At 41.9% G+C, this 22298-nt stretch overlaps 1 protein-coding gene across 8 annotated transcripts in view; it reads left to right on the top strand.

The window, feature by feature from the left end:
- The window catches only part of PHF20 (PHD finger protein 20), a 182159-nt gene that overhangs the window by 129718 nt on the left and 30143 nt on the right, over positions 1-22298 (top strand). For 5 of the 8 annotated variants that reach the window (XM_048820698.2, XM_048820706.2, XM_048820702.2 and 2 more), the window contains 2 exons: positions 9226-9390; positions 16823-16998. In XM_048820698.2, the coding sequence (XP_048676655.2) occupies positions 9226-9390; positions 16823-16998 (341 nt within the window). The remainder of the gene's footprint in view (positions 1-9225; positions 9391-16822; positions 16999-22298) is intronic. The other 3 variants (XM_048820707.2, XM_048820701.2, XM_048820700.2) reach the window with 1 other exon arrangement.

The raw sequence follows: 22298 nt of genomic DNA, 5'->3' as shown, positions 1-22298 counted from the left end.
CCTCTGTTGCCTACCTCAAGAATGTCCCTATCTTGGAAAGACTTGGGCATCTGCTCGTGCCTTTGAAGAACACTATGCTATTATTGGAGACTCTGCTTATAGCGCTATCTTGGGCTCCACAATGTTGTCATCCATAACGGCCTCCACTCCGAAGCCCCAACCTCCCATTGGGGATATTGCTTTGGAGTCTCTTACAGTGGAGGACCCCCTAGAGAGACTACTCAAAAAGAGGGAGTTACCTTGTTCAGTAACTATGGTTCTTTGAGATGTGGGTCCCTGTGGGTGGTCCACAACCTATCTTCCTCCCATTTGCTTCAGAGCTCTCAATAGAGGCTTCGTGGTAGAGAAGGAACTGAGGGTGGTTCACCCATGCAATGCTAATTAGCTTTGAGACACAATACAAGGGAGGGAAAGAGCATGTGCAGTCTGAATGGACACTGCTACCAAAGATCTCCTATCAGAAGCTCAGGGACACAGACACACTTATAGTGGAGCGCTCAATGGGGGGGGAACATCTTGAAGAACCATCATTATTGCACAAGGTGAGTAACTTACTTTTCACCCTCTTCCTTGTAACAACCTTTTATGTACTTGAAAACTTTTATTCTTTTCCTCTCTCTTTTCTTGTGCAGACTAAACAAACACCATTTTTTCAATTGTTCCTCATAAATCATGTGTTTTAGACCTTTAATAATTTTTGTTGCTCTTCTCTAGACATTCTCTAGTTTATCCACATCTTTCCTGAAATGTAGTGCCCAGAACTGGACACACTACTCCAGTTGAGGCCTTATCAGCGTGGAGTAGAATGGAAGAATTACTACTTCTCTTGTTTACAACACTCCTGCTAAATCAGCTTCCTTGTCTAAGACAGCTTTGAGTATAAACCAGAGGTGGGCACACTACGGCCCGCAGGCCACATCTGGTCCGCGGGACCGTCCTGCCCGGCCCCGGAACTTCTGGCCCGGGAGGCTGTCCTCCCTCCCACGCAGCGCAATGCTCTGGGCTGCAAAGCTCGGCCTGACCCGGTGCTCTGTGCTGCACGGCTGCCTGTCCTGGTGCAGCCATGATGCCAGCCGCTGGTGCTCCAGGCAACCCAGTAAGGGTGGTTGTTTTTTTTGGGGGGGGGTGGGGGGGATAGAGGGCAGGGGCATGGATAGGGGTCAGGGCGGTCAGAGGGTGGGGAACGGGGATTGAATGGGGGCAGGGATTCCTAGGGAGCAGTCAGGAAGGATAGGAGGGGTTGGATGGGGGGCAGTTAGGGGTGAGAGGTCCGGGGGCGGGGAGGGAGAAGGGATGGTTGGATGGGGTAGGGGTCCCTGGGGGGTAGTTGGGGTGAGAAGCGGGGGGGTTGAATGGGGGCGGGGTCCGGGCCATGCCTGGCTGTTTGGGGAGGCACAGCTTCCCCTAACCGACCCTCCATACAATTTCAGAAACCCAGTGCGGCCCTCAGGCCAGAAAGTTTGCCCACCCCGGTATAAACACAAGTACAGCAAAGTTTGCCACAGAACAAGGTGTTGACCCTTCTCTAGAAGGTAATAGGGAGGCTATCTGCTGTAATGTCCCAGTAGGGAAATAGGGGTAAGTTCTTTATGCAAGAGGGTAAAATATACAAGGAAGCCCAGCTGAGTAAGAACAACAAGCCCTACAGGCACCTTGTAGTGCCCAAAAAATATCGTGCAGAGCAATTTGTTGGTCACTTGAAGAGGGAAAGGACTTTAGAGATGCTTAAGAAAATCTTTAATTGTCCCCATGTTCAGGATGAGGTAAAGGAATATTGTAGGACATGTGACTTATGTCCGAAGCAGAAGAAATCTGTTGGTCTCTGTAGGTCTCTGTTCTTTTATCTGAGACTAAAGAAGCATTCCACAGGTTTGCCATGGAATCCAAGGACCATTTCCCAAGCCATTCAAATATGGAAAAAGATACGTAGTAGTGGTGGTTGATTTTCCACCAGATATCCAGAGGCAGTCACCCTGGCAAATGTGGAAGCTGCAACGGTTGCAGATACACTGTTTCACTATATTAAGCAGAGTAGGTTTTCTAAAAGAAATTACCATCTAGAGGGTCAAATTTTATGTGCCCAATATTTAGTAAAATAGTTAATCTGCTTTTATCACCCAGAAACAAAGGTTCAAAGGGAACTTTTAAGTCCATGCTAAGAATGCATGTGTACAGAAAAGCGGGAGATTGGGATGTCTTATTGCCTTATTATTTGCTTGTAGGGAAGTATCTCAAAAGACCATGGTGTCTTCCCTGTCTGACCTCCTTTATAGAAGAAAGGTCTGAGGTCCTCTCAGTCTTATTAGAGATTCTTGGGAGGAGGACTCTGAACCAGACGGGAGCCCATAACTTGACTATGTAACCAAATTTAGAGCGGATATAAAATCCATGATGAATTTAGTTCAGCAAAGTCTTCTGAAGAGTCACTCTGCATAGAAAGAGTGGAACAACAGAAATACCTGTGAAAGATAATTTGATGTGGGACACTTGCTATTAATGTTACTCCCAGTAAAGAAGCGCAAGATGCTCCGTGGCCCTGAGGATGTTCACAAAGGTTCTCTTAATGGTAGCAGCTTGTCTCCACTGGCGGGAAATATCAGTATTTCCATGTTTAATGACTGGCTTCTCAGAGGCCAGTCAGCTCAAGAAGCCCACTCAACAATGTCCAGGGTATAACTATTCCAATTTCTGGGCATTCATATCGACCACAAAAAATCCAGGCTGACCCCAGTACAGAGAATAGAATCATAGAATATCAGGGTTGGAAGGGACCTCAGGAGGTCATCCAGTCCAACCCCCTGCTCAAAGCGGGACCAATCCCCAATTAAATCATCCCAGCCAGGGCTTTGTCAAGCCTGACCTTAAAAACTTCTAAGGAAGGAGATTCTACCACCTCCCTAGGTAACGCATTCCAGTGTTTCACCACCCTCCTAGTGAAAAAGTTTTTCCTAATATCCAACCTAAACCTCCCCCACTGCAACTTGAGACCATTACTCCTTGTCCTGTCCTCTTCCACCACAAAATAGTCTAGAACCATCCTCTCTGGAACCACCTCTCAGGTAGTTGAAAGCAGTTATCAAATCCCCCCTCATTCTTCTCTTTTGCAGACTAAAGAATCCCAGTTCCCTCAGCCTCTCCTCATAAGTCATGTGTTCCAGCCCCCTAATCATTTTTGTTGCCCTTTGCTGGACTCTTTCCAATTTTTCCACATCCTTCTTGAAGTGTGGGGCCCAAAACTGGACACAGTACTCCAGATGAGGCCTCACCAATGTCGAATAGAGGGGGACGATCACGTCCCTCGATCTGCTCGCTATGCCCCTACTTCTACATCCCAAAATGCCATTGGCCTTCTTGGCAACAAGGGCACACTGCTGGCTCATATCCAGCTTCTCGTCCACTGTCACCCCAGGTCCTTTTCTGCAGAACTGCTGCGTAGCCAGTCGGTCCCTAGTCTGTAGCTGTGCATTGGATTCTTCCGTCCTAAGTGCAGGACCCTGCACTTATCCTTATTGAACCTCATCAGATTTCTTTTGGCCCACTCCTCCAATTTGTCTAGGTCCCTCTGTATCCTATCCTTGCTCTCCAGCGTATCTGCCACTCCTCCCAGTTTAGTATCATCCACAAATTTGCTGAGAGTGCAATCCACACCATCCTCCAGATCATTTATGAATAGACCTCATAGGAACTACACTAGACTCAAGTGCAAGAATGTACCCACTCTAGGAGAGATTATCCACCCTGTCCAACCTAATATCAACATTACAGTTCAGTCCGCAAATTACTGTAAGAACTTACCTTCAGATCTTGGGCCACATGTCAGCCTCCACTTATGTGACTCCTGCACACAAGGATGCACCTCAGATGCCTTCAGCCATGGCTAAGAGCAGCGTATACCCCAAATACACAGCTTCTGTAGATGAATCTTAGTGTCTCGGAAGGAGTTGACTCTGTTACATGATAGGAAAGTGTGCCTGAGCTGGAACCCCATTTTTGCATCCAGAACCTTCAAATACACTTACAACAGATGTGCCTCTGTTATGATGAGGAGCCCACCTACGGGAGGAGACAGCACAGGGCAAATGGTCCGCACAGGCATCAATGCTCCATATCAATATCCTGGAACAAAGAGCAGTACAATATGCTTGCCAACACTTCCTTCATATCCTAGGGCATCTCTCGGAGTAATGTTGGACAACAGGACAGCGATGTATTATGTCAACCGACAGGGCGGAGCAAGATCCACAGTCCTTATGTGCAGTCGCTAAGGATAGACATATCAGCAGACGATCTACCAGGCCTCCAGAACACAATTGCACACTCCCTGAGCAGACACTTCTGACAAGATCATGACTGGGACCTCAAAGACTGTCTTCTGCAGCATCTTCCAGACCCTGGGTCAACCAGGAGTAACTCCAGTACATCACCCTAACCAACATGAAATATCTGTTCCGCTCCAAAGAGGGTTACAGACACAACTTTGTCAAGGTTGCTCTGGTAATGCTATGGTCCCATACCCTTTACGCTTATCCACCTATACTGCTAATCCTTCTTATGCTGCGCCAGGAATGAACAAGAGCTATCCACCTAGCACCTGCTTCGCCAAGACAGGTGTGGTATTCAAATCTTATCCACCTCTTGAAGGTAATATTTCTCAGGCTTCCTGTCATGAAGCACTTCTTGACACCACTCGGGGGCTGTCATCCATGCAAACCCCTTCTTTCTGAATCTGAGAGCGTGGCTCCTCAATGGCCCTCAAGCATGGAGCTAACCTTTTCAGATAAAGTTCAGTCAGTTCTCTTATCTAGTAGAAAGTCCAGCACTCAAAAGACTGACCTCTAAAAGTGGAAATGCATCCTATCCTGGTGCTCCCTCCCATCTTTTCAAGCATTGGACGTTGAACTTGAACTACTTATTAGAACTAAAAACATGGATTGTCTCAATAAGCTTTATCAGAGTACTTCTGGCTGTCATCAAAGTCTCCACTCACCTATCTTGGGGCTTCTCAGTCTTTGCCCACCCTATCAGTCAGATTCCTCAAGGAATTACCCCACTTGGTTCCTCCAGTTTGACATCCAGCTCCCCAATAGGACCTCAATCTGGCTCTAAATGCCCTAAAGAAACCCCGCTTCCAGCCAGTGGCTACTTGCTCTTCCTCAAGACTTTGTTCCTAATTGCCATCACCTTAGCAAGATGAATGGGGGATCTGGGAGCTCTCATGGCTGACCCACCATACACCACCTTTTATAAGGACAAAGTCATGCTATCCAAAGGTTTCACTGAAATATAACATTAACTAGGAGATACACCTTCTAGTTTTCTACATAAAACCTCATGCATGCCAAGAGGAATCAAACCTTAATTTACTGGATGTCAGAAAGGTCCTTGTCTACATAGACAGGACTAAAACCTTCGGGCCTTTCCCATGCTTTTTATATCATTTGCAAAAAAGCTGAAGTGCTAATCGATTTCCGTACAAAGGCTGCTTAAATGGATTTTGGGTTGCATGTGGACCAGCTAGGAAAACGTTGGGATGCAGGCTCCTCACAGAAAAACGGCACATTCCACTCGAGCTCAGTCCACGTCTGTAGCGCTACTGAAGGATATTCCCATAGCAGAAATCTACAGGACTGCTTCATGGATCTTCTATACATGCCTTTGCCAAGCATTGTGCCATCTTATCTACTTCCAGACATGACACCTCTTCTATGCCCTCGTTTGAAGCATGACGTGCTACTCTGCACAGGTGTGGGCCTGTGGACGGTATTTTTCAGTTTCCAATTGAGAGCTCCTGAGCATGTGCACATCCTGTGGTGGAGCACCCATAGGGACAAGACATCTTGAACACAAAAAGGCCATGCTGGTCAGACCAAAGGTCCATCTAGCCCAGTATCCTGTTTTCTGACAGTAGCCAATGCCAGGTGCCCCAGAGGGAATGAACAGAATAGATCATCATCAAGTGATCCATCCCCTGTCGCCCATTCCCAATTTCTGGCAAACAGGCTAGGGACACCATCCCTATCCATCCTGAAGAACTCAAGTTATTGTAAGGTGAGTAACATATTCTTGTTATGGTCCTCCAAAAAGGAGGGTTCTATAAGATTGTGTTGGCTATAGAAAATAGTGTCTCCGTACTTGATCCTTATTTTATGTTCAGGACTGATGACGTGCTGGCAGTTGCTAAATTCCTGAGCACTTTACATCTTACCAGAGGATACTGGCAAATCCCATAGACAATGAGGCACAGGAAAAACCTGCCTTCATAATTGATTTGGGTTTTTATGAATTCAAAGTGTTACTGTTTGGACTAATCACTTCAGAAGACGCAGTTCAGAGACGCTTGTTAACTAGGTGTTACATAGGCTACAAGATTTTGCATGTGCTTATATTGATGTTATCACCATTTTTAGCAGCACTTGGCAAGACCGCAAAAATCATGTGGGGTATTATGTTGTGAAGACTCAAAGATGCAGCTTTGACTGTGAAGGTGTCAAAATGAAAAAAAGAAATAGCTGATGGCCATTATCTAGTCATTGGGTGGGGCAAAGCCAAATTTGTCCTGACCCTCTTAAACTGGAATTTATTATAAAATGGCATGTACTCTGAATTAAGAATTTATGGCTGACCCTCCTTACATGATATTTCAGAGGGACATGGTAGAGCTGAAACTTATCACCCCACGTTCATCTCAGGGTGGTTGGTCTGGAATTCCACTTGAATTGGTCCACCTGTCTGTTTTCCAAAAAACCCCACTTCATCAGGAGAGATGAAGGGGCATACATTGGACATTTCCAAAGGCCAGTCCAGCTCATTACAAAGAATATCTAAATGGATAAGTGTGTCTCACTGTGATACCAATTAGCTGATGTACCTCTCCCACTAAACATCTGTGCTCACTCTTTCAGAAATGAGCCAATTTTTGAAATATAGAAGGCAGTGATATGGAGGAACCCACAAACTTTTGTCAAGCATTATCCATTGGATGTAGCTGCCAGGGCAGATGCTAAATTCAGGATAGCAGTACTGCAGTCCTTGTGGGACTGATGCAGCTTATACTCACTATCCCACCATCCAGAAAGGATATGCCTTGCCAGTCACATATAATGGAATCCACAGTGACACATACTCAAAGAAGAAAGATTATTTACTCAGCAGTAACTTTGGTTCTTCAAGATGATGATGTCAGTGTGGATCCCAGGACCTTCCCTTTCAGAATACTTTGTTAGTAGGGCTTCATGTTGTGCGGGAACTAAGGGGGAGTTGCATATTTTTCGCCTGTTCGTCCATCACACAGGAGCATGAGGAGGAACAGGGTGCATGCACCGCCCCAGTGAGCACTGCTTTTCAAAAGAATCTGATTGTGCATGCCTGAGGCACATGTGCAATGGTGGGATCCATGCTGTTTACAACATATTCAAGAAACAGTTACTGTAGGGTAAGTAACCAGTCTTTTCAGGCTGTCTTCAGTCTCAGGCAGATGTCACTGCATTAGTTTATATCCAGTTGACATTTTGAATGTTTTCTTCACAACCATAAGGGCTAGTAACTTTTTATTAATAAAAAGATTTGATTCTGAAGCTCAAACATATCCACTTGGGAGAAGTACTGGCTTGCTGAACCACCCTAAACTGACCCCTGATATTATGTTTATTCTGGATATATTCTCTCATATGCAGCTTTCTTTCTCTCCTTCATTCATGACTGTCTTAATTAAATAGCGCATAGACTTTCTTTAAACAGCACAAACTGTATGGAAGCAATCAAAGATAAGTGATCTCTAATCACAAAACCATCTTATCACAAATATTCGGAATAAATTTTTGCAGGAACACAGTCAACCAACAAAATCACACTTGCCTTAATGTTTTTTTACCTTCCTTTGTTCCCAGTAATCTCAAATTCTTGGGGGGGGGGCAGTGTTTTTTTGTTTTTGTTTTGTTTCATTTCTTCTTCAACATTCCCACAAAGAAGTCTACTGTAGGACTCACAGCCTAGTCATGCAGTCGCAGATCATCTTTTTGAGCAATAGCTGTCAGTTGGAACGTGTGCGCAGTCTCCCCAACATTCCGTGGATTGAGTGTATAAACCCATCACTACTCTGTTCCTGTCTGTCCAGCCACAGAACTTCTCCTTCTCTCTATTGCTTTCGTTTTCATATAATACATAGTGTGTATATATACTATAGCATATAGCATGGTCTGGTGGTTAGAGCAGGTCTTGTCTATTTAGACCTGTAAGCTCTTGCAGGGTCAGGGATTGTCTCTATGGGTACATCTGCACTGCAGTAAAAGACCCGCAGCACAGCCATGGCTGGCTTGGGTCAGCTGACTTGAGCTCATGGGGCTCGTGTTGTGGGGTTATAAAATTGCGGTGTGAATTTGCGGCTGAAGCCTGGACTCTGAGACCCTCCCCGTTCATGGGATCTCATAGCCCGAGCTTTATCCTGAGCCCAAACAAACATCTGTCCTGAAATTTTATAGCCCTGCAGCCTGAGCCCTGCACACCTGAGTTAGCTAACCCAGACTTGCTGCCGTGGGTTTTTTATCACAGTGTACACGTACCTAATGTGTCTGTACAATGCCTAGCACAGTGGTGGTCTTATCTCAGTTGGGACCTCTAGGCATACCATAACACAAGTAAAAATTAAGTGGTTTAGATAGCTGAACGTAGTATTGATTTAACTTTTGTAGCCTTGGGCTATTTTCTGTCAGTTATTTGCTGGGTTTTGGGTTTCCTCAGATCTTGTTTGCCTTTACAGACCCGCAATGACCCTTCTTCTCCTCTGCTTTGGAGCCCAGCTTAAAAAAGAGGTTTCTGGAGGCAGAGAGGAACTGAAGGATTGTTATAAAGGGTGTGTGTAAGATGTTAATTATTAAAACCAGAAAAGGATCAAAAAGTCTGTGTAGTTGTAGTATCTGAAACTAGTTTTCACTCATTTTTTAAATAACTACGTGTAAAGTGTCCACTGTCCCTTTAATCTTTAGTTGGCATCAGAGCCCATGCAACAACATCTTTAAGTAGTCTCCCCTCCTATACATCAGGCAGAGTCCAAAGGCTACCTCTCCACCCCCCTTTTGCCTGCCCTCCACCCTGGAAGCCACCATTGTTCCACTCCAGGAGGACAGGACAGTAATGCTGTTAGTATTTCTAAATGCCCAACTTATAGATCCCAACGTTAGTGTTTTTTGTTTTTTTTTCCCCAGTACTAACATATTTATAATTTTACAGAATACCCTGGCAGTGAAGAAAACATTGACATTTCCCAGGAGCTTTCCCCCCCAAAGTCACTCATCACCACAAGATATAATTCTTCAAATAGATCTTATCCCCACCTAAGTACACCGTTAAATGTCTCTGATTCTGGGCACCATAGAGACAGAGTGAAAGTAAATGGTAAGATGGATATCATTTGTGGCTTGATAGCTTCGTGTGTAAGTAGTAGTAAATGTGAGTAAAAGGGAAATGTGTAGTGTGTCATGGCAGATGGATTTAAGCAGCATTAGTGGTGCAAATTCATTTATACAGTTCAGGTGTGTTTTGTTTACACATCCCTGCCATCCTGAAGAAGCTAAACCAAATTTACTTGCCTAGGTTACACGCTGCTGCTTGGCTTTTTTTCAGTTTCACTCCATAATGGTTCTTTTAAAGTACAGTACAATTATTTAAAAAGTACAGTAGATGCTTGTTTGCAGCAACCCCTTCTAAGAGCAGTCGCCGCTTATGAGCAGCATTTCCCCTGGGAACACTTTTCCTATTGTGAATGGTTGACGCTACCCTTAACAGCAGCAGCCACTTAGCAGCAACATAGCAAAGTATGTTGCTACTATTGAGTGTATACTCAGCTGTCTCTCAATCTCTCCTGGTCACCTTTTGTTTTTTTTCATAACACAGTATGTGGTTTACAGCAGAAGTAGCCTTTGGTAAATACATTCTATTAAGTTTCTATTTATACGTAGCTCATAAAGCTAATAAATGATTGATAGATGTTTATAAATATGTGGTATACAGAGTCGTATGTGCTATAAGTACATCAGTAGAAGGTGTTCATAGATGGTTGTAAATCATGGTGGTTCTTCAAGTACTTGTCCCTATGCGTATTCCTCAACTGGTATACACATGCATTTCATGTGCCTGAGACTGGAGATTTCTAGAAAATAGTGTCCGCTATATCTCATAAGGGGAGCAAAATTTTAAATTAATAATAAATAGTCATTTGCTAAGTTTCTTAGAACATATACCAGCAGGTGATTGCAAAGTTTTCCTTTTTAATTTAAATGTTTGTGTCCTCGTGTTTATCTGAAGATTAATCCCGTGATATTAAAGGGAGCTATTAGTGTGTGTTGATGTCTTTCACAAAGTGTCATGAGGCCTAGTTAGTAATAGATTCATAGATTCATAGATATTTAGGCCAGAAGGGACCATTATGATCATCTAGTCTGACCTCCTGCACAATGCAGGCCACAGAATTTCACCCACCACTCCTAAAAAAGACCTCACATCTATATCTGTGCTATTGAAGTCCCCAAATTGTAGTTTGAAGACCTCAAGGAGCAGAGAATCCTCCAGCAAGTGACCCGTGCCCCATGCTACAGAGGAAGGCGAAAAACCTCCAGGGCCTTCCAATCTGCCCTGGAGGAAAATTCCTTCCCGACCCCAAATATGGCGATCAGCTAAACCCTGAGCATATGGGCAAGATTCATCAGCCAGATACTACAGAAAATTCCTTCCCGGGTAACTTGGATCTTACCCCATCTAAAAACCCATCACAGGCCATTGGGCCTATTTACCATGAATATTTAATTACCAAAACCATGTTATCCCATCATACCATCTCCTCCATAAACTTATCGAGTTTAATCTTAAAGCAAGATAGATCTTTTGCCCCCACTACTTCCCTCGGAAGGCTATTCCAAAACTTCACTCCTCTGATGGTTAGAAACCTTCGTCTAATTTCTAATCTAAATTTCCTAGTGGCCAGTTTATATCCATTTGTTCTTGTGTCCACATTGGTACTGAGTTTAAATAATTCCTCTCCCTCTCTGGTATTTATCCCTCTGATATATTTATAGAGAGCAATCATATCTCCCCTCAACCTTCTTTTAGTTAGGCTAAACAAGCCAAGCTCCCTGAGTCTCCTTTCATAAGACAAGTTTTCCATTCCTCGGATCATCCTAGTAGCCCTTCTCTGTACCTGAGAAAAAGAATTGAGTTCTTTTGATGAATTAAAATGTTGTCTTAATGAGTCGAGTGCAGCATTAATGCCTTACTCAGCTTTCCATGTGTTCTTGGTCTAGAATCAAATGCCCAGTTCCACCAACTAAAATATTCACTGCCAGTTGTTCCTCTATGAAAGTACTGCCTTCACTTTGATTCAGGGCTTGCCTATGCTTGACATGCTGCAGCAGCGCTTCAGTGGAGGCGGTACCTACACTGATGGGAGAGTTCTCCTGTGGGTGTAAGTAATCCCTCTCCCTGGGGGAGGTGGTAGCTAGGTTGAGGGAAGAATTCTTCTGTCAGGCTAGAACTGTCTACACCAAGGATTAGGTTGGCTTAACTGTGTTGCTCAGGTGTGTGTGATTTCGGCTCTGGCTACACTAGAGATCTTACAACAGCACAGCTGCTCCACTATAATCTCTCTGTGTAGCCACTCTAAACAAATGGGGGAGAGAGCTGTCCCTTTGACTTAATTGATCCACTCCCAGTGAGCAGCGGTAGCTGTGTCAGTGTGAGAAGCTCTCCTGCTGACATAGCACCATCCACACCAGCGCTAGTTGCATAAATTGGGTTGCTTGGGAGTGGCTAATTCACACCCCTGAGCAACATAACGTACGCCAACTTAAGCTGTAGTGTAGCCATAGCCTTCATGTCTTATTCTAAATATAACTGTCTACCTAGACAAGCACTAGACAAAGTATAGAATACTAACCATCAAACAAAAAATGGAGTTGAAGCATTTTCTTCTCTCTAGCCTCAAAAACAGCCACAAAGTTTTGGCTTTCACAAGTTCTTAGGAAGAGCTGGAAGTAAAAAAGATAAATATATAAAGAGTGATGAATCTGGGAGTGGGTTGAGAATAACTCCAGATACACCACTCTACATATGTGTGTCTGACAAAAATCAGTTAGGAGGATAACTCAAAGTAATTAGCAAGGTAATAGCTTGCTGATATATCAGGAAATAACAGAGCAGCAGTGGCCACTTTATTAAGGTTGTGTAACAGTTTACTCATTAAATCTCATTTCGATAACTCGTATCTTTCCAGAACTTTGAAGTTTCAGGCTGAAGGCCAGATTTGGTTTCTGCTCAAAAGCAACTCTTCGTTTTTGGAAATTTTGAGCAAAAACATTTCAATCATTTTTGAATACGAGGAGAGGTAGTAAAATAAACATCCCCAATATTTGAAATCAGTGGTAGCCATGTCCCTAAATTCCTTTAAAAACCTTGTTTTAGGTTCCTTGCTTAGCTTCCTAACTCCTGATGAGTGCGGAAGGGAACCCCTCATCTGCAGTATTCCCAAGGGGTGTGTGTGTGTGATACATGGCATTCTGTTGCTGTCTTGGGTACTGCTCACATGCTTAAAATTGAGCACTTGCTGAAGTCCTTTGCTAGATTGGGGACAAAGTGCACAATATTATGTAGGTCTGAGTCCTTGCCAGAGAGTTCCATATCGTAGAATTTATACAAGCTATTTACAATTTTTTGCCAGCCAGCACAATTCAGAAGTCCTGAAGAGTGAAGCTCCTTCAGTTTTCCATCTTTTTTTTCCCATTAAAAAAAAAAATACCCCACCTAGCCCTTCCCCCCTCCCCCCCCCCAAAAAAAGGTCCAGGAAATTCATGTGGTAAACATAAAGGATGTGTGATTAATTACTTTTAAAAAAAGGGGGGGGGGAGGTGAATTAAAGATTGCATGCACAATTCTGACTCTGCCCTTTTGTGTTCGTCTTCAGTTGCCTGATGACCTACTGTTTCTCAAACAATATGATGCATCATACTTTTTTTGCAACTGTAGATGCACAAGTATAGCAGCTTATGATAATACATGCTCTTCATATGTGCCAGACAGTCCATAAAAGTCATACTTACACAACCTACAATTTATTTAGAAAAACACATGAAGGAATAGTGACAATTTGGTGACATGTATAGGCTTCCTAAATTGGCAGTTATCTTTTATAGTTAACTGCCTCAGTCCCAAGTTGTATCTAAAAGTTTGTGCTGATGGTTGAATAGAAAAATGTATACTACACAAAAGTTACTCGAATACTTAAATGAGAGAAGAAACAAATCAATGTCAATTAAAGATGTTGGACCATTCTGACAAACATTTTAGTGTAAGTAAAATAGTAGGGCTGTCAAATGATTAAAGAAATAAATTGCAATTAATTGAGTGATTAATTGTGCTGTTAATAATGCAATACCATTTATTTAAATATTTTTGGATTTTTCTACCTTTTCAAATATATTGATTTCAATTTCAACACAATACTAAGTGTACACTGCTCACTTTATATTTTTATTACAAATATTTGCACTGTAAAAAACAAAAGAAATAGTATTTTCAGTACAAGTACTGTAGTGCAATCTCTTTGTTGTGAAAGTGCAATTTACAAATGTAGATTGTTTTGTTTTTTGTTACATATCTGCACTCAAACAAAACAATATGCCTACAAGTACACTCAGTCTTACTACTTGTTCAGGCAATCACTAAGACAAACAAGTTTGTTTACATTTACAGGAGATAATGCTGCCTTCTTCTTATACAAGTACTGTAGTGCAATCTCTTTATTGTGACAGTTGAACGTATAAATGTACAATTATGTACCAAAAAAAACTCCATTAAAAAATAAAACAATGTAAAACTTCACAGCCTACAAGTCAAATCAGTCCTACTTCTTGTTCAGCCAATCGCTCAGACAAACAAGTTTGTTTACATTTGCAGAAGATAATGCTGCCCGTTTCTTGTTTACAATGTCACCAGAAAGTGAGAACAGGTGTTTGTATGGCACTGTTGTAGCTGATGTTGCAAGACATTTATGTGCCAGATACGCTAAAGATTCATGTGTCCCTTCATGCTTCAACCACCATTCCAGAGGACATGAGTCCATGCTGATGACGGGTTCTGCTCATTAACGATCCAAAGCCTTGCGGACGGACGCATGTTCATTTTCATCATCTGAGTCAGATGCCACCAGCAGAAGGTTGATTTTCTTTTTTGGTGGTTCAGGCTGTGTAGTTTCCGCATCGGAGTGTTGCTCTTTTAAGACTTCTGAAAGCATGCTCCACATGTCTTCCCTCTCCGATTTTGGAAGGCACTTCAGATTCTTAAACCTTGGGTCAAGTGCTGCAGCTATCTTTAGAAATATCACATTGGTACCTTCTTTGCATTTAGTCAAATCTGAAATGAAAGTGTTCTTAAAACAAACAACATGTGCTGGCTCATCATCTGAGCCTGCTATAACATGAAATATGTGATAGAACGCGGGTAGAACAGAGCAGGAGACATACAGTTCTCCCCCAAGGAGTTCAATCACAAATTTAATTAACACATTTAGCATCATCAGAATGGAAGCATGTCCTCAGGAATGGTGGCCAAAGCATGAAGGGGCATATGAAAGGCATATCTGGTACGCATATACCCTGCAATGCCTGCTACAAAAATGCCATGCAAATGCCTGTTCTCACTTTCAGGTGACATTGTAAATAAGAAGGCATCATTATCTCCTGTAAATGTAAACAAACTTGTTTGTATTAGTGATTGTATGAACAAGAAGTAGGACTGAGTGGACTTGTAGGCACATTTTTTGTTTGAATGCAGATATGTAACAAAAAAAATCTACATCTGTACGTTGCGCTGTCTCTACAAAGAGATTGCACTACAGTACTTGTATGAGATGAATTGAAAAATACTGTTTAATTTTTTTTACATATAAAGTGAGCACTGTACACTTTGTATTCTGTGTTGTAATTGAAATCAATATATTTTAAAATGTAGAAAAACATCCAAAAATATTTAATAAATTTCAGTTTGTATTCTGTTTAACAGTGCGATTAAAACTGCGATTTGATTAATTTTTTTTAGTTATTCGCATGAGCTAACTGATTAATTGACAGCCCTATAAAATAAATGAAGAAATTACAACATGTCATATATCTGGGGCTGTACAGTATTGGTTTCATTGTATTTGTTTAAATAGTATGTTTTAATGTAATTATAAACTATATGCAAAAGAGGGCAGAGTTAAGTTTGCTTGGGCAGCCTTAACCCTAGCATTTTTTTAATTCATTATAAACTTAAAACAAATCAACATTGTTTCTGATATTGAATATGTATGAAGAGCTCGGTTTGTTCCCAACTTAACATAAGAATGGCCATACTGGGTCAGACCAAAGGTCCATCCAGCCCAGTATCTTGTCTACCGACAGTGGCCAATGCCAGGTGCCCTAGAGGGAGTGAACCTAACAGATAACGATCAAGTGATTCCCCCTCCTGCCATCCATCTCCACCTTCTGACAAACTTGTATCGATGCACAAGAAAGAGCGAGTTCAAAGCTTTCCTTCCACTCCTTGATTCCCTGTGTGGGGACTGGGACTAGGTCTGCACTACAGACCTATAATCTGTATAACTATGTAACTCAGGGATGTGAAAAATCTATCCCTCTGAGCAACGTAGTTATACCATACCTCAACTATGTTGACAGGAGAAGCTTTCCTATCAGTGTAGGAGTATCTTCACTAAAGCGATACAGCAGCGCAACTGCGTGGTAGGGATGCATGCTGTACCCTGTCACTGTGCAGTACAGTGACCATTCTTGGGAGACGTGTCTTTTGGGCAGGTAGTGGCTCCCAGTGGTGCAATGTTCTACAGCACTGTCTCCTTCTACAGGGTGTGGCTTTGAAATGTGTAACTGATCTCCTATTATCAAAGCAGTTACAACTCTTAAATAAATAAATAAATATTGAGTTATTGATAAAGAGCTTATTAAATTTTTAGGTGTTGCCACAGGAACTTCAGTGGATTTTAAAACAACACGTGACAGGGAAAAAAAATCTTTGGCCTCAAAGAAGATAAATTTTTGTTCCTCTAGATACTCCTACATCTAGCTGGGAATAGCATCACAAAATCCGTCCCAGTTTCAATAAATTCAGACCTTGAAGACACAAACTTTTGTTAGTTGTCTGGATGGAATTGGCCATCTCAGAGATGTGAACTCCTCATTCCAGAAACAAATATACTTTTCTTCCAGATTGTGGTTCTCACTTCTGCTTTTTCTACAGAAGTAGGAACAGGTCTCACTTAGTGGGAAAGGAATCTTGTGACTTTGTTTTTGTTTTGAGACACTTTCAGATATATTTTGGGAACTAAAATCTTAACAAGAATTCTGAAGGTTTTGATAAGGCAAAAGGTATTTTGGAGTAGCTATTAATTAGCAGATATGATTTTGCTAACTAATAATATACAAATTCAACACGTTCTAAGCCTACTACTCATAGAATATCAGGGTTGGAGGGGACCTCAGGAGGTCATCTAGTCTAACCCCCTGCTCAAAGCAGGGGCAATCCCCCAATTTTTGCCCCAGATCCCTAAATGGCCCCCTCGAGGATTGAACTCTCAACCCTTGGTTCAGCAAGCTAATACTCAAACCACTGAGCTATCCCTCACCCCTGCATACTGTACTGTTACTTTAAACACAGATGCTTTGACATATTTTATATTGCCTGCAGTGCGTATCCCCAGATATACAGTAATTTAGAATGGCCACCCCATTTGGCTTTTTCCTGTAATCACTCTGACAGATTTATTCAATTTAACTTTTTGACACAGAGGAAGATACCTTGAGTGAGTCATCTACAGATAGTTTGCTTTGGAGTGATGATGACTGCAGTCAGGACATTGACGTAACCACTAACCCCGATGAGGAATTCGATGAAGAAGACAGTGACTTTGGGATTGTTCGGTGCATTTGTGAAGTGGAAGAAGAAAATGACTTTATGATTCAGGTATATGATTGTAGACTGTGGATGTGCAGTGAAGTAAATGTAAATACAGGAAAGGATGTCATCTGAAGCCCAACGGTGGAAGAATCTACGTAGGAATATGTGAGAGTGGATCCCTTACAAAATGTATCATTGCTCTGCCCTGACATCTCAAAAAAGAAAAAGAAAAAAAGATTAGTTTAGCAGGGGCAAGCAACTGTTCTATGGTAGCAGGTGAACAAATTGTACTTTGGTAGCTCACCTCAGAAATTCATGTGCCATGTAAGTTCATTAGGACCATCACCATTAATGTTGCCTTTTTGAAAGTTTGAGTAAAATCTCCAGTTACTTTTGAATTAAGGGTGAATGGGAGGGGGGAAACATTGTTCCTACTTCTTTACAAAAACACTTTAAAAAAAAAACAAAAAAACAGAGCTACAGCAAAAATGGTTGAAGTTTTTAACTTGTCATGGACATAGTTCTCTTTGAAGATAGTGTCTTTGCTAGGTTAATATATTAAAATTAAAATGTTGAAACTGGTTTGAAACCTTCCTCAAGCTTCTGAGCATGCTCAGAAGCTATTTATCTGCTCATTTTAAAAGCCCTGCCTCATCACAATATACATTCACCATACTTGGCCCAGTCAAAAGGATGAACAAGTACAGTGAGTTAGTGCTTGACTCAGTTTACATGAGGGATATTATTAAATGCCTTAGTAAAATCCTCTAAAAATATTTTTTAACATTGGGGCAGGAAAAAATCTGGTGGTGGTCATTTTAAAAAATTAAACCTGCTCTTTTGGGTGCAGGTGGGTCCTGAAATTCTTGATGCATTATGTAATAATCTGCACATTCTAAGTTTTCACTTTTTTGAAGATCCATCCATTCAATCTGGATATACTACTCTCCTTTCAACCTAGTTTGTAAAAATACCTGTTTCCAGCCCCACAATAGCAGCAGCAAATGTGGAACTTTCCCTTTCTCTATAAATATCCGCACAAGATTCCACACTTGGGGCTTCAGGGAGCTCCCCTAGCTCTTAAGTGCTTTGATTCTCTGAGGCATATGTATGTTGTTAGGAGAGCTCTACCTACTGAATGTGCACCAACTACAGACCATTGGAGCCAGTTCCATACTAACTTCAATCAGCAAAAAAGCACCTGGCAGCCAATGTTTTGATTTTAACTGTTGTTGCTCCAGCTCTGTTCACCACTGCTCTTTTGGCAAGTTGCCTGGTATCTTTTGACCATTTCTCTGAATTTTGGCCAGTGGTGAAAATAATTGAATCAGTTCTGTGGAGTGGTTTGGGTTGCTGATACTTTGTGCCTGGAGTACCAGTTGTTAATGGGCTCTTGGCTCCCTTTTTGGGAAATGGTCAGTTTTAGGAATGTTTTTGAAGCTCCCTGGTTCACTTTTGAATCCCCAAACCCCTTTAGTTAGTTTGGCTTGGTTGCAAGACTTCAAGTCAAGTCTGTACTACCTTTTGGCTCATAAATGCACCCAATATAGTCTTTTATCTCATATTATATTTTTTAGTGCTTTGTTGATTGGTCATTATCTCTGACTGCTACTTTGTAATTCTGTTGCATGCAAAAAGGAGGATGTAAAGAAGCTCAACAATTTTAGAAAGTGTTAGTGGCTGGAATATCTCAATGGTAGGCATGGCTGGTGTGCTCTGCATCTGGGAGAGGAACTTGGCGTCAATGTGACTAGATATATGGGTTGTATTTGCTTTGAAAGGATCATCTGGAATCAGTCCTGGCGGCTGCCATCAGATGCCCATAATTCTGGCCTGTTGCCGTTTCTGTTGACACAGACCTAGCAGATCTGCTTTACTAGGTGTATCAAAGCAATCTGAACCATCCATTTTGAAGCAGAGGTCTCCAAAGTAGTGATGATTTGATACCCTTGGTGCATTCGTGTGCCAAGTCAGTGGCTGAGCTCCAACTCATCTAATGAAAAATGCAGTTCAGGAAGCTCTGAGAGAGAGCTAGCTCTCCTTTGGTGCATCACCTTTGACTCCAAGCTTCCCAACTCAAAGGCTCCAGATACCCCAATCCAAGTAGGGAGCAGCATTTGGAGAAACTTGATGGCAGCAGTGCATGTTGGTGGAAATACTCAAATGTTTCAGGTTAGTCATATAGTGTCATAATGGCACCATATTCAACACCTAAATCTGTCAGAGCACTTGGTGGTATGGGACCACCGTTTATTCCAGCATCAATATATGTGCCCTAGAAGTAGGATTCATCTGTGCAAGGCAAGCTGGTCTAACACTCTGAAATAACCTTGTATGAAATATCTTGGTTCAGCTGACATTACTTGCAAAGCAGTGACAAATCTTGCATTACCCTCATCAATGCAAGAGGTTGAGTGGGGATAAGTATTTGCTGGGGAGAATTCTTCAGAGGCAGGATACATATCTGCAGCAGAGGAACAGAAAGGCAGTTACTGTGCTCCGGAGGATCCAGTATCCCTCTGTTGCCTCAGATGTATAAAGCAGCTGGCTAAAATAGTTGGGTTTGAATCAGTTTCTGTCCTCAACAATCAAGCTTGACTGGTAACTTGACTGGAAGCCCTTTCTTTGCCCTTGCATCTTATTTCAGACCCAATTGCCTGAGAAAGTATGGAAGACACTGCAGACTTTTCTCCCCAAGTTCAAAGTGGCAGAAAAGAAATACACCTCACCCTGTTATGCCATCAGCTGTTTCTCTGGGATAGGTCTTGCATGGGGTGTGGATTAGGAGTCCTTAAGAAGCTGGAATAGGCCATTTTATGTCATAGGACATGAGGATTAGTGAGCAGGGTTTAAAAGTAGCTGAGTCTCATTAACCTTGCAGGAAACCAGTCTGGGACATAGGAGGAAAAAGAAGAAATCAGATGCTGTCTGTTGGAAGCTTTGAGGGGAACTGGCTGCCTGCCTTTTAAATATCCCTAGGTTGTGAATTTCTCGCGTCTTTACAATTAGAGACTGTTCTTAATCCTGAGGCAAAGGGATTTTAAATCTTTTGCTTACCTTAACCTCCGGAGCAGGGAGGATCAGAGGTTGCTTTTGTTTGTTCCTGACTCAAGGGGTTGGGGACTTTTGTTTTCCTTGAGCCTAAAGAGCATTGAGAGTGGATATAAGTTGAGACATGACAAAAACTAGTGGTTTTATTTATCTTTTTGGTTGCCTGGATTCTTTGAGGATGAGTGATCCTTTGGCCAAAATCTTTCACACCACTAATGTGCACAAGCTTGGGGAGTCATGCTAATTGACTTATCACTACCTGTATGCATATCTCTTCAGACTTGATGGGAGTTGCCATATCTCCTACCAGTGATATCAGACATCTTGACCCAGAAAGGCTTTTGCATGCTGCATCCTCACATCTTGAATGAGAGGATGCTGACTGACCTAACTTGTACTGTGGAAATGGGGAAAATCCTATTACAGTCTAGGAAACTACTTGTTAAATATTTTTCTCAGAAGCGGAAGAGGTTTCACCATGAGGAGCAGATTCTCTGCAATCTGTTTTCAGATTATTCAACTTAGACTTCTTACTGTAGTTAACATTTTTCAGTCTCTCCTTGTATTCAGCGGAAGTGTATTTGTCTGCCATCTCATCATATTACCCTCTTGTTGATCATAAATTACCATTATTTTTTAATCTCTGCTGTAAAATTAGGCACCACTAGAGGGTACTTGTGCAGTCCCAGTAAGGGTTTCTTTCTAAAACGTTTCTAAAGCTCAGCAGTGCCAAGGCTGCGTCTCCCATAAACTGGAATATATATAGACATAATATACTTTAAAAATTATAGCTCCTGAGTTACCTTTCTGTTTTTACAAATGTAATATGAAATTGAATAATGCAATCAGTACAGTAGCATGTATTTTTATTTTAATATTGTCTTTTATGTTACCATATTTTCAGTCTTTGATTTGCAGCAGATTTTTATATTGATAACATGTTTTCCGTGGTAGTAGTTATTGGGATGGGGGACTGGTGTTGTAGCAGCTGCATAGGCACAATTAGTACTTGAGAACATGCAGGAAGTTGTTGGGAGTGATATACACATAATTAGCTTTGGGGTTGTCCTAAAATGATCAGCAGTGAAATAGTAATGTTTACGATTATCAGGCGTAGATGTCAGACTTAATGCCCTATAGAGCTGAATTGGGAAAGTTCACATCTCTCTATGCTATTGTTTCAGGCTATCTGCAGACTCAGGAAAATATAATTTCTTCAGTTAAACTGCTCTCCTATTTCATAGATGTGAGGGCTAGAAGTATAACTTGATTAGAAATTAAAATTTAGATGCTGGAGTACAATTTTCTGGCAAGGGGTGGATTTCTATGGTAAATTCTATTATTGCAAAACACAAGGGACCACCCACATATGGTGGTAGCTCGGTGTCTGTCTTCTTCATTTTGGATGTCTCTATTACAGGGTCTTCTGGAAGGTTTTTTGGGGGGGGGAGGGGCCAAGAGCTTTTAGGGTTGAACTAATTTTGTTGGTTCACAAAAATAGTGATGGTGGATTGCTATGGTTGGCTGTCGTGAGGAGGGGGCTGTCTGTCCAGGAGAGTGAAGCTGTCTATACTTCAGAGACGTGCCCAAAGGCATGGGTGAAGGGGTCTCGTGCATGGCTGGCTTTGTTATGGGAATTGCTGTAATTTGAAGAAGTCCATGGTGGTTGTGATATCTAGGTGGCGTTGGGTTATTTTCTTAGCTGCATTGCCTACATTGTAATGAAAATTGACTAGGACATCAAATCTTAGTTTGGTAGAAACGCTTAGTTATTTAAATAATTGCCTAGACACTCTATGCTTGTCTTGTCTGGGGAATTGTATAACAGAAGAATACATATGGATTTGTTTCACTGAATGCATCCGATGAAGTGAGCTGTAGCTCACGAAAGCTTATGCTCAAATAAATTTGTTAGTCTCTTAGGTGCCACAAGTACTCCTTTTCTTTATATGGATTTGTATTTCTCCATCTCTGTATTCACATACTGAGACTTCTCCTATTTGAGTCGGCCAGCTTTAGAAAGTTTCTGTTTTAGAAGGGTGCATCCTTGGATGCTGTTTATGTATGTTTTTCATTATCCTATTGAGGTATGAGGGGTGGGGGAAGAGGTGAGAGACTTCTTCTTCTTTATTGGGTACCAGCCTCTTTTTGACACTGCTTCTTGGAGCGTTCTAATTATTTTTATTTGAGTCATCCCCCAAGCCACTCTTGAAAGAGTGAAAATCCTGTGCAGTTGGTAATCTTAAAGAAGAAAAAACTACTTACTTGTAAATCTGCATTGTTGAAGATATTCCCTCCCCCCCCAGAAGATTCGC

The sequence above is a fragment of the Caretta caretta genome, chromosome 13 (genome assembly GCF_965140235.1).
Source record: "Caretta caretta isolate rCarCar2 chromosome 13, rCarCar1.hap1, whole genome shotgun sequence".
Taxonomy (NCBI): domain Eukaryota; kingdom Metazoa; phylum Chordata; order Testudines; family Cheloniidae; genus Caretta; species Caretta caretta.
Note: the sequence above shows the minus strand (reverse complement) of the source record. Positions and strands in the feature narration are given on the sequence as shown.